Source organism: Vipera ursinii, assembly GCF_947247035.1.
Source record: "Vipera ursinii genome assembly, chromosome: 9".
Lineage (NCBI taxonomy): Eukaryota > Metazoa > Chordata > Lepidosauria > Squamata > Viperidae > Vipera > Vipera ursinii.
Window position 1 is genome coordinate 1931503 of NC_139523.1, and position 13036 is coordinate 1944538.

General features: G+C 48.6%; 1 protein-coding gene across 1 annotated transcript; it reads right to left on the reverse strand.

Annotated features, from left to right (window-relative positions):
- Positions 1-640: 640 nt before the first annotated feature.
- On the reverse strand, positions 641-11445 carry HPCA (hippocalcin; the record flags this gene model as incomplete). The annotated part of the gene is made up of 3 exons (XM_083370010.1): positions 641-738; positions 4726-4831; positions 11068-11445. 3 exons carry the CDS (start codon positions 11443-11445, stop codon positions 641-643), a joined length of 582 nt encoding a protein of 193 aa, XP_083226136.1.
- Between the last annotated feature and the right edge of the window lie 1591 nt (positions 11446-13036).

Sequence of the window (13036 nt, forward strand, 5' to 3'; positions counted from 1 at the left end):
GCTTATCCAAATGATCCTCGGGATTACAGAGATCCCGGTTGGAAACACCAGGGCTATTCCATGGAGAGCATCCTAAACAACGCAAAGCAGGGACTTGTACTTGGCTTATATAACTGATCTGCCAGCCGCTAAGGATGGCCTAATGTCATTTTAATAATTTATTATGCTAATCTATTAAATTTATATGCTGCCTAACTGGGAGCTATCCAGGTGTAAAGCAGGGTCCATCTCAATGACCTCTTGGCTTTGTTGGCATTTGGAGCTGGAGCCTCGGGCTACAGACCTCACTTTCGCTCAGAGCCCTGCAGTGGGCGAGGAGCCCCTTTGGCCAACCCCAACGTGGAGGGCTGACAGAAGGCCGGCTGGTCCTCAGAATCAGGCTTTGCCGCTGCCGCCACCACCACCCTCAGCTGCACCCCACGTTGTGTCACATTCACACCAAACTACAGTGTTCAGGGAGGGGGTAAAGGAAAAATATCTGTGAGTCAGAAAAAATTCAGTAGACTGGCAGGTGCTCCTTGCTTCAAGGTCCAAGCCGGAACGGGAGGAGGCTGGTGACTTCCTCGGAGGTGCCTGGTGAAGTTGGGTGCTGTTTGGGAAGGTGGACTCATCCAGAGCCTCCTGGGCAGCGGGCAGGTGCTCAGAACTGGGAGGCACTGCTGGGATCGCACTGCAGCAGCCTCACGATGGAGGGGTCGCTCTTGGCGCCTTTGATGAACTCCTCCAGGGACAGTTTGCCTAGAAAGGAAAAGGGGGGGGTGTCAAGCACAGCAGAGGAAGAGGGGAGGCCCAGCCCCAGATGGGGCAGAGTGGCAAAACTCCCCAAAGGGACCCCTGAGAAGCCCCGGTTGCCTCCTGCTTCCCTGAGAGCTTTCGACTGCCCCGTCCTGGATCAGGCAGCTCGTGTGTCTGCAGGCCCTCCGTGCTCATCTGAGGTTCCCAGGCTGGACCGGCACCTTTGTGCCAAGTCAGTTACCTGTGCCCCACCTTGTTATTTGATAAAGGATTCCTGCAAAGCAAAGGTGTGTCACGATTTTAGAAAAAGTTGAGCAGAACTGACATGGATACCCGAAGGATTTCATTTTTTCCCTTCAAGTTAGGTTTTCATGTCAAACTAACTATACTGATGTCTTGGTTTTCAGAGTTACCCATCTAATGCTTTAAGCCTGGCCTTGGCTCTTCTTGACATAAACCAAGATTCTGTGTCTGAGATCAGCTTAAGCTTCTAGTGAACAGGGATACTTAGGGAGCATCCAGACGCAGAGGGTTGTCCTAGGGGAAGCCGAGATAGGACTGCAGTTCCACAATCAAACTGTCAAGTGACCTTGGGGGGGGGCTGACCGTCAGAACTTGGAACCAGGTCATAAGTACCGTCTGATGCAACTTTGAAAGGTTGTTAAGTAATTGGCCATTAGTGTTTCTCAACCAAGGCAGCTTGAAAATGAGTGACTTCAATGACTCAGTTCCACAATTCCACCAGTGACTCTTGCCATACGTGTGGCCCATAACTGCGTGACTTTCTGAAATGAGGTGGCCAAGGGTGGGTGGGCATCCTGGGCTGGTGGCAGCTGGTGTGGCCTTGGGAAGCTGCCAACATTTCATCTGGGGTGACCTATTTGGGAAAAGGAATGAGTTTCATTGGATGAAATCTGCTCTTAGCTAAGCCCAGAAGTGAAGATGAATCACTTTGAAGGAGGATCACTTTGAATAAATATGCAAAAGTGGGAAAGTGTTGATTAAGTTGCACAAACTTCAGTGGCAGAGAGTGAAGCAGATTTGCCCAGCCTGGAGCACCCCAGAAAAGTTGTCCCTTAATTTCAACCAATGGGGTGTTTGGGGGGAATGACTGCAACATAGGGGTCACCAACTCCCGGGCTGCGGCCTGTTTGAAACCGGGCTGCAGGAGAGACGGGCAAGTGTGTGCACGTGAAGCTCTATTTGTGCAAGTGGAGGGCATGCACACCCGCTGCTCACCCAGAGGGAGCAGTGTGCGCGTGTGTGCGCCTGCCACTCACATGCCACTCACAGCTTTGGGAAAGCTTCTTGCAGAAAAAAAGATGGGAACATGCACAAAACTGCTGGGCTTTCCGACATTTAATAGCAGACAATTCTAGTTTTCTTTGGGTAAAGTGCTACTATATAAAGAAATTGGCTACAAGGAATATGCAATATGTTGTGGATTAAAATACCAGAAGCTACAATACAAACAGGGCATCCCTTTTTTTACCACTGTAACTACCCTACCCAGTTATTTTAGGCCTGTTTCTGCTTGGAGGCCATTCTTTGGACATATGGAAGATGTCAGACACATCATTTAGGTCTCTCTTTAATGTGGGGGGGGGGAATAGTCTTCTCCCCACAAAAAAGATTCAGCTGGCTGAAATGTTCATCTATTTTTCTTGAGTAGCTGTAGAGGCAAAATGGAGGCCTGGAGGCCTGCTGGTCCTAGTCGAGGAAGGCTGTCCACAGTGAGGGAGGGGGACGTGTCAAAAAAGTCGAGATGGGTAACAATGGCAGCCCAGTCCCCTTTGCAGCAGCAGATTGAGTTTTTTGACCCTTCTCCCCCATGAATTTCCTTGCAGGGCCAGGGGGTTCAGAAGGGGTGGGGCAGCTTTGTATCTGGGGAAGGCTACCAAGAACATCACCCTGCCCCATCTATAGGCTGAAAAACAGATGGAGAAAATCCACTTGCATATTACTTGCCAAGAAAGAGACGGGCTTACTTGTCAATGAAACAAGTAAAACAGCCTTTCTCAAGCTTGGCAACTGTACGAGGTGTGACTTCCAACAAGCTATGGAATCCCAGGAGTTGAAATCCAGACCTCTTGAAGTCTCCAAGGCTGAGAAATGCTAGTCAAGAGCTTAAACGTAGCTGGAGGATTTGCCGTGCCCTAAAGCAGTGGCCCCAGTGTTTCCAGCTTGGCGGCCTGGCCTGGCACGGGGGTGGGGGATGTGTGTAAGTGGCAGAAGCGCACAGCTCCATTTGTGCGAGCAGTAGGTGTGCGTGCCCTCCATTCATGTGATTGGAGCTTCATGCGCAAGCGGAGGGTGCTCGCGCACAAAGCCCCACTTGCCCCAGCAGGAGGGAGGCACTTGCGCGAGCAGAGGTCGCTTCAGTGGAAATAGCTCCTGCGAGTGGAGCATCAAGAGCAAGCACAAGCGCCCTCCACTCCAGTGCCGCCACTCGCGCAAGTACAGCTTCACTTGTGTGCGCCTGCCTGCCTCTCCTGCAGCCCAGTTTCGAACAGGTTGGGGACACCTGCCCTAAAGCATCTTTGGCACTCCTTAAAAACCCCCAACCTCTGATATTCCCCCCTGTTGCTATGCACACAAAAATGGGCGGGGCTTGGATCGCATGGTTTGGGCCACCATCTTGACTTTTGTGACACTACGCTTGTAGGTTCTCCTGTCTCCTAGACAAAACGAGTGCTTTGTCAGTGCAAACCTCAGGTCCCAACTGCAACCCTTAGCCCCTTCCAACATTCGGAAATCTGAGGGAAAAACCTTTCAGCCCAGCCCCACAGCTGCCAGGGAGGTGTGAAGGACAACTGCAGCCCCCAGGCTGGAGAAGCCCCCTTACTGGAATGGGTGCTGAGTTCCTAATCCTGGAATGCCACTGCGGCTTTTAAGCGGGCACAACTTGTTGCCCATGGTTGCCTTTTGATTGCTATACAGAATGAGAGAGGTATCCTTGACTTACAACCACAAAAAAGGACATAAAATTTATCACTAAGTGTTGCAGTTGTTAAGCAAGGCATCACGTGACCACATCTTATTTTATGACCATTTTTGCAGGGATATTTAAGTGAAGCATGACGGGACAGCAACTTGTAACCCTCCCCGTAGCTTTCCCACTGGCTCGTCTGTTGAAAGCTTGCAAATGGCAATAATATATGCTGGTTGTCAAGCACCCGGTGATCATGAGACCATGGGCATACTGTGGCAGTCGTGTGAGGATTGATTTTATATGTCATTTTTTCCAGCACCATTGTAACCCTGAATTGTCACTAAATGAATGGATGTAAGTCGAGGACTACCTATAATAGGTGCAGACATGTTGACTTCCGAAGCGTGATGGCAGAGCCCGTCCCTGAGCCTGGAAGATAGGATGGAAAAATAGGCTCCGAGGCCCTGCTAGCTTTTCCTGTTTCTGCAGAAGGTGAAAATTTACACTTTTAGTGCACGCTCATCAGCACAGGCCCGGATCCCTGACCGGGTTTGTGCTGTCTCTAATGGGCAGCGCGGTTCATTGCTCTGAGCACAGGGGTTTTTTCCTGAAAGAAGCTGAACATATGCTGTGCAGTGATGCAAAAATGACCTTCAAGATCTTTTTTTTAAGGACAGCATCTGGCCACCTCATTTTTGTTATTCTTTATCAAATGTAATATGCTTGTGTTTAATAGGGAGGGAGGGAGGGAGGGAGGGAGGGAGGGAGGGAGGGAGGGAAGGAAGGAAGGAAGGAAGGAAGGAAGGAAGGAAGGAAGGAAGGAAGGAAGGAAGGAAGGAAGGAAGGAAGGAAGGAAGGAAGGAAATATTAAGGCAAAAAGCTAGAAATTACTACCCAGCAGTGCCTCCCTCTTGTCCGGCCTGGCAGAGTGGTGGGGCATCCTCCCTCCCCCCCACAGCCCCTTGTCACTGTATTTAATCAGCTTTCCTGCCTTCTTGCTTAAAAGCTCTGGATTTACTGATGAGCTTCGGTCTTAATCTCTCTGACTCCTCATTTACCATCATTATTGGTATCCATCTGTCGGAAGATTTTTTCCGTCCGTTTCTCAGGGGTTGATTCATCATCTGGCATCTTCATCACTGATGAGACCATTTTGTAGATAGCCTGGAGAAAAGGAACAGGAGCAGAATCAGATGCCGTAGAGGTTCGTTCTTAAATCTGGGCTTTGGATTCTGCCAAGGACCCCAAAACTCTTCTGGTGTGGAACAGAATTAGGCTGGCACAGATGGGCTGAAGGGGGCATCCCTGCCGCATGCCTGTGGGTCAACCTGGCCTACTAGGGTGATCTGCTCGGCAGCTGGCAGACCCCCTTTGGCTCTACAACGTCTGCCTCTGCCCGTCTCGACCTGGGCAATCGAGGCCTCTCTAATCGCACCAAGAGAACTCAGCACGCTTCTCCTTTCCAACAAATTGCTTTGCAGCTATCCCACTGCTCTGCCCCGGTATGAAAACTGAAAACAAGAGAAAAGTTCAATGTTCTTCAGCACTGCAGGTGGTCCTCGACTTACAACCACAACTCAACCCAAAATTTATGTTACTAAGCGAGACAGTTGAGTTTTGCCCCATTTTATGACCTTTCTTGCCACAGTTGTTAAGTGAATCACTGCAGTTATTAAGTTAATAACACAGTTGTGGAACGAATCTGGCTTCCACATTGACTTTGCTTGTGAGGAGGTTGGAAAGGTGAAAGCATGAGCCCGGGACACAGCGACCGTCATAAATATGAACCAGTTGCCAAGTGGCCGAATTTGGATCATGTGACTGTGGAGATGCTGTGAAAAACAGTCGTAAGTCCCCTTTTTCAGTGCTGTTGTAACTCTGAGCAGTCACAAAATGATAAATGGAAGACCACCTGTGTTAGAAATACATTTTTTTCTTGCAGTTGTTGCTGTTAAATTGCCTATGTGCAATTTGGAAAACAAAATGTTCAGCATGAATGTTACAGTCCTACGGTGTCTGGGTAATCCTTGAGTTATGACTTTAATGGGAGCCTGCCCACCACAATCATAACTCATGATGGTCCTAAAGCAGGTCAGTCACGTGACTGACCTGATTTTAGGACCATTTTTGCAGTAGTTGTTAAGCAAAGTGCCCGGCCGTTCTGAGCCAATGGTTTGCCATAGGTGGGATTTTGCCAAAACCTGGAAGTAACTGCCAGTTTTCAGCAAAACCTTCTGAAAACAACGTCATGTGACTTTGAGATGCTGCAAATGTCTGTAAAAGTCATGTGAGCACAGGCCGACCGTCCGAGCTTCGAATCCAGGTCGTAAGCACCCTTCAGGCCCACCAATACTTCAAACGGTTGCTAAGCTACTGGTCATAAGATGATAAGGCCTACTTGCAAAGTCTTTTCTAAACCAGCCTGCCCGGGACTGACTCCTTTGAAGACATGACAAGACTTCCCATCATCCCCAGCCAGCACAGTTGTTGTTAATTCTATGGGGAGAAGATGGGGCCATCCCAGCTCAGGAGACCAAATGAGGAAAGGAGCTCCCATCAGTATACCTGCCCCGAGAGGGCTTCCCCCTCTCCCTTCCCACTCCAGGGGCTGGGAAAGGTGCGTTTACCATAGTCCAGCCTGGCTCTCTGGGCCCCCAGGCAGCTCAGAACAAATCTGATGGAGCAGAATAATTTTTTCTGTAATATTCGGCCGGTCTGTTATGTCCCAGCAGACTGTGACTGAATATGTTGGCAGTTCACACACACAACTTCATAGCTGGACTTTTAACAATAGAAGGGGAGTCCGCCAGTATGGCAACACACAGCTCAAGCAGGCTGATCCTTTGGGAAAAGCAACAGTCTGCAGAGTAACCAGAGGACAAGACTGGGCAGCCAAAAATAAACCTTTTGTTCAAATGAACCCAAATGGAACACTTCAGAGACACAAGCAAGAAAGAAACAGGGTAATGGCCATATTAAGACAGTGACTGTGGTTGGAGCTGCACCTATTTTTATATGCAATGCATTTTATTTTTTGGACAGTTTCCTGCAATCGTCCCTGGTGAGAACCAAAACAGAGGATAGCCTGCACTATGGGCTTGCAGGTAGTGACAGATTTTATTTTCCTGGGCTCCAAGATCACCGCAGATGGGGACTGTAGCCAAGAAATTAAAAGACGCTTGCTCCTTAGTAGGAAAGCCATGGCAAATCTAGACAGCACAATAAAAAGCAGAGACATCACCCTGTCAACAAAAGTGCGTATGTCAAGGTTATGGTCTTTCCAGTTGCAATGTATGGCAGTGAAAGCTGGACCATAAGAAAGGCTGAGCGCCAAAGAATTGAGGCCTTTGAACTCTGGTGCTGGAGAAGACTCCTGTGAGTCCCTTGGACAGCAAGGGGATCAAACTGGTCAGTCCTGGAGGAGATCAACCCTGACCGCTCTTTAGAAGGCCAGATCCTGAAGTTGAAACTCAAATACTTTGGCCACCTAATGAGGAGGAAGGACTCACTGGAGAAGAGCCTAATGCTGGGAAAGGTTGAGGGCAATAGAAGAAGGGGACGACAGAGAATGAGGTGGCTGGATGGAGTCATTGAAGCAGTAGGCGTGAGCTTAAATGGACTCCAGAAGATGGTAGAGGACAGGAAGGCCTGGAGGAACATTGTCCATAGGGTCGCGATGGGTCGGACACAACTTTGTAACTAACAATGGGCTTGCAGTGTTGATCAACTGACAGCAGAGGGCACTACATATAAGGGCAGGAGTAAGAAGGTAAGGAGGAAATGGGGAGGAAGACCTTTTGGGCTGGTCTTCTGGAACTCAACCCAGAACTTCTTTGCTGGATGCTGAAAGGAAAGCGGCCAGTTTGTCTACCAGCTGCTTTTTAATGGCCAGGGGGCATCTGTGTTACTCCGTGGCAATACATTCAATGCCCTGATTATGAACTGAGCAAACTTATTAACCACACCCACAAATGTATTTAGTCAGGCAGAGATCCAGCAGATGCAGCCACACAACATGCTAGAGATACCTTCAGTGCGGTCTGAATCCAGCATGTTTGATTTGCTTATTGTTTGATGCATTCTGGAAATTCAGACCACTTCATTCAACTCCCAGGTTAACACAGCCACTGAACAATTCTCTTGGTCATTCAGTGTTTGTCCTTGGCTGGCCCAAAATAATAATCCAGGCTTGGGACTTGTCCGAATTGGAAAGCCATCTGCAAAACAACAACACTCTTTTCCAGGAGGCCTCCATGTCCAGGAACGCCCAACTGAGACTCACCGGCTTTCTTAGAAAATGGAAAGGGTGGGCTAGCCTTGCCTAGCCTACTTTTCTCTGGAGCTGTGCCCATGTGCCCAGATAAAGGGCAAAGGGAAGCAGGGAGGGTGGCAGTCAGGAAGACCTCTCAAAGCCATGCTTCACAAACAGTTTGGGCAGCCATTATGGGAAGGACACGGGACCTCCAACTACAGGCTTCCAAGTTTCCCACACCAATGCATCAAGCTTCTCCGCACAAAAAACCTCCCCCTTTTCAACTTCACATGGATGTAAAGAGGTGCCCCTCCCCAAAAATGGGAAGTCGCCAGCTGGGGGCACCTGTAAGGTATGGTGAAAAAAGTCAATACGGCAATGGCCGAGCTTTGTACGCACTGTTGTGGCTGCCACCTTGACTTTTCCAACATATTCTGCTGACACCCATCAGCCCTTTCTCCCCCCTCGCCTGCAGTTTTCTAGGTGCCTTGGAGCAGGTCCCGAGCTTCTCTGAGCCCTTCCTTTCCTGCAGATCGTCCAGAGCCCTGATCAGCCTTCTCCTTTGTGAACTGGTTTGCCACTTCACTTTTCAAGCACCTTAACTCCTTTCCCCCTGTTTCTGCTAGAAGACATGGAGAAATATCTTCCTTTCCTTGCTCCTGAGACCCCGCCTTTGTCCTCATTGGGATGAGGCTGAGATGCACTGTATGGGAAAGAGGCTGAATCCCTCTTCTCTACACTCTGCATAGTTGTTATTAGGACTGTGCAAGAGTGTGGATGTGGTCTTGGGAAAGAAGAAAGAGCAACAAACCATTTTGGAAGGAGAGATCCCTTCATCAGGCTTGATTAAGCACAAAGCACAAAAAGACACCCAAGCAACTCCATCTTGATTTTGTGTGCTATGAGATGGGGGCAAAGAGAAATGCCAACAGGCTTTAAAGAATCTGTAAACACCACCACCAATATGGAGATTCATGGAATCCCTGCTGCTCCCGATTCCTGATCTGGCTTATTTCACAGGGCTGACATGATCTTGTGCAAAACACATGCTGGCATTTTATCAACTGGAAGCTGGTCCTAGGTTTCTGGAGGACGCAGAGGTCTCTGCACCTGTCTTGGCGTTCAAGTGCTTTAGACCTCTAAAACAGGAATCTGATAGAGAAGGGTCCTCAGTTTCCATCTACCTGCATGAAGAAGGCACTCTCTCAGCAATGTTCTTTTTTTTCTTCCTCAGAAACTTCATCCTTATTAAAATTCAGTTACAACCCACAGTCCAAAAGATTCACAGCCGTCTTGCAGAAATCTGGATTTTTTTCTGGCATTCCCCAGAAACCTACAAGTAGCTGCCTTAGCTTGGAGGTGATCAAAATCAACAAATTGTATCTCAGTGTGGAATAAAAAGGAATCCACAAATTGAATTTGACTTTTAAAGCATTCCTCCTCATCTTCTGGGCAGGTGGGTGAATATTCGCAGAAGGTGCTGTTTTTAGAAAACAATAAACAAGTTTTTCTTCTGGAAAATATCACCAAGTGAAGGTTCATTCATGCAACATTGTTCACAGAACGTATTAAGCTGCGCTTTGGCACTGTGTACACTGTGAGCCTAACTGTGCTTTATTCAATAAACCACACCTAAAAAAAATATGGCTTAATGTGATTTGTCTATCATCCCTGTTCCTACCTGGGAATCAGTTCTGGAAGCTGCCAATGCCCAGAAATATAACCTTGGACCATTTTGCAGGTCTAATCCATTCTACATGTCCATAAAATGAATCTCTCAGGTTTACAAAAACACATTTAGAGGGAGCAGAAGAGAACTGTAGGAAAGCAAGAACACAAGCAACCTTTACCATCTCACAATTTCCTTACTCTAATCTGTCCTCTGCATGCAATTCTATCTCCACCCCCACCCAATGCAACCTGCATTTACAGCCAGCAGAGGCGAAGGGGTGGGGTGGGGGTTTTGTGCTGAGCCAATGAAGAAAGTATCAGGGGCATCCAAAGACATTTTTTTCCAGGGAATTTCTAGATGGCTCTGCTGCCTCCCACACTGAGCATCCTGTTCTCCCACACAGCTTCTGCTTTTCCTTTCATTCTCCAGAAGTCATGAAGGAACGAAAGGCAGAAGAGCCACTTCTCCCCCAGCCGATGGTGCTAGGACCTCTGCAGTGAAAGCATCCAGATGCAAAACAGCTGACAGGGATAACAAAACGAGAGAAAAATTGGTGGAAAACTCTGTTCTCCCTCTGCAGCCTTCAAGCCCTGTTCTGACCAGCTCTGGCTCAATCTGAAAGCTAAAAGCTTTAATCAGTTTAATTGCTAGATTAACAGCACACTTAAGATTAGTTACCCTTTGCAGACTGGATTTTCCCACTCAGTAATTAGGGTCCCCTGTTTTAATCACTTCACTCAGCATATTAACCCATGGCTTTAGTTGATTAATTGGGGAGGGGAAGATCTTTGGGGGTGGGAGGACAATTTTAAGAGCCAGGAAAGGCAACTTCAGGGCCCATTCACTTATGATGTCTGTTTTAGCTGCTTTGGCTTCTTAGTTGGATTAAGGACATTTATATATTTAGAATATTGGGGTTCCCAGAAGTCAGGAAGATGCTGTTTTAAAAGGACAAGACCTGGAAATTAGGCACAAAAGGGCTGTGAATTCCTCAGTTCTTCCCACCATTCATCCTTCCCCATTTCATCTGACCGCAGAAGAGCCTGTTGTTGGGGCAGCTGCCCAGAGCTTGTGGGAAGGAAGGAAGGGAGGGAGGGAGGGAGCTCTATGATGTAGTTTATGATTTCATGACTGCCAGTTCACCGAACCTTCATGCCCTGTGGTGAGTTCACCTAACGTGCCAATTTTTACTAAGCCTCTTTTAAAAACTAGCAAACCCCCCACACCACCGTATCTCAGGCTAGCAATCCCCTGGGGGCTGGCATGCTGCGGGTGCTTCCATCTCGCCGTGACCCTTAGGCTAAAGTGGGCAGGCTGTTGAAAGACACCTCCCTGGCTGGCTCACGGGGCTGGGCCTGAGTTCAGCTCTAGCCACCCATGAAGACTCAGCTATTGTGGGTGGCACAAAGATCAACAAAGGTTTCTCTTGGGAGGTGTCAGGACTTTGCTGGGGGGGGGGAAATGGGGGGGGCTCACCTGGACAATCTCCAGCATCTCTTCCCTGCTGATGTAGCCATTGCCATCCAGGTCGTACATGCTGAAGGCCCACATCAGCTTCTGCTCCAGCTTCCCCCGGGAGGTGACGCTCAGCGCAATGATGAACTCTCGGAAGTCGATGGTGCCGTCGCCATTGGTGTCGAAGGTGCGGAAGACGTGCTCGGCGAACTTGGAGGCGTCCCCATAAGGGAAGAAGTTGGCATAGATTTTCTTGAACTCCTCCACGTTGAGGATGCCAGTGGGGCAGTCCTTCAGGAAGCCCTTGTACCACTCCTGGAGCTCCAGGTCGGAGAACTGGGTGTTCTCCCGCAGGTCTTGGAGCATCTCTGGACGCAGTTTGCTGTTCTGCTTTCCCATGGCTGAAGTGGGAGGCAAGCTGAAACACACGCACAAAGAGAAGCTTGGCATGGACTAGGCCCCCAAGCTTGGCCCTTTCCCTGCCTGTCTCTCCATTGCACGCTTGCTTATACGGACTTCTGCATACAACCCTGAGTGCTAGAAACTTGCTTCTGGGTTTTAAAATGTAATCTGGATATTCAGCTCTGTGGGAAGTCAGCCCTCCCCACCCCCAAGAAGGAAATATTAAAAGGGCAGAATATTATATTTCCTCAAAGGATCTTAAAGAGGCAGAAAAGCATGCACAGTTTTTTCTTAATAGCCCCAAGTCTCCCTCCACCAAGCAGAAACCAGCTCTGTAGAAATGCAGATGTGGTAATCCATTCAGGAAGGTTGGAGGCCCCCAGCTAGAAGCCTAGGAAGACAAAGACAGCTAAAATCTACATAGCCCACCCAAACTCTAAGACAGGACATAACTGGATTAACCCACAGATGCCAAAGGGGCATGTAATGTACTGGCCTTACATGCTGTAATTACTTGCTTATGTTTAAATTGTTTGCTAACGGCTGCATGTGTTTGCTGGGCCGAACTAGACTGGGTGTCTCCTGCCGGTTAAGTAGGTTTTTGCAACTGCTGCTTTAAATCTACTGGTCGCCGCCTAGAGGCCTAACATATATATAGCTGCACAGCAGCTATTAGATTGCTTCTATTATGTTCTGAGTCTCAATAAAGCCTGTTGCTGTTTGAACCCTCCATCTTGCTCAATGCCTGCAAGAACCAAATACATGACACTGGCGATGAGGATGGGATGTGCTGCTTCATCATAAGAACCTGAAGTCATTATGGGGTGAGGCCAGCATAGAACCTGGCAGGAACTATGTTCCCCCCCTTGGTCAGCCTAGCAAGCCACGCTGGAGACCACTCTGCCCTAAGGATCCATCCTAGGGCCTATGCAGAAACCAGCAGCACAAGGCAACGTGAGACTCAAGCCATGAAGACTACTAACCATGGCAAAGGTTGGAAAGCTCGAAGAGTTCGATGTGACGCACCCGGAGAGACGATTTCCCGCATGGAAAACTACCTCCGCGCTAATCAAGTCAGTGAAGGTGGGCTGAAGGCCGCAATTCTCCTCTGCGTGTGGGGCCCAGCCACCTTCGAACTTGGTCACCCCAGCATTACTGGAGACCGTCATGTATGCTGATTTAAAGAAAAAACTCCTCAACCACTTCAAGCCTAAGTTATCCGTGATAGCATGGAGGCACACCTTTGAGCAACGTGAACAACAACTTGGCTAGTCAGTGATGGAATTCATCGCAGCACTTCATCAAGCATCGTGACTCTGCAATTTCACCGACTTAGAAGAGAGAGTAAGAGACTGCTTAGTCTGTGGACTCAAGAACAGAGAGCTCCAACAAAAACTCTTCACTAAGGAGACTCTCTTACTTCAAGAGGCCTTAAAGGAGGTCATGGTGGACGAAGTTGATGGAGGAGCCGTGAAGACACTGCGGCCCTCCAAAAGCATGCCAAACACAGAAACAGTCCACCACGAGGACGCCGAATGGTTGGAAGACACCAAATCCAACCAAGAAGTCGACAAGATACAGAGGCACC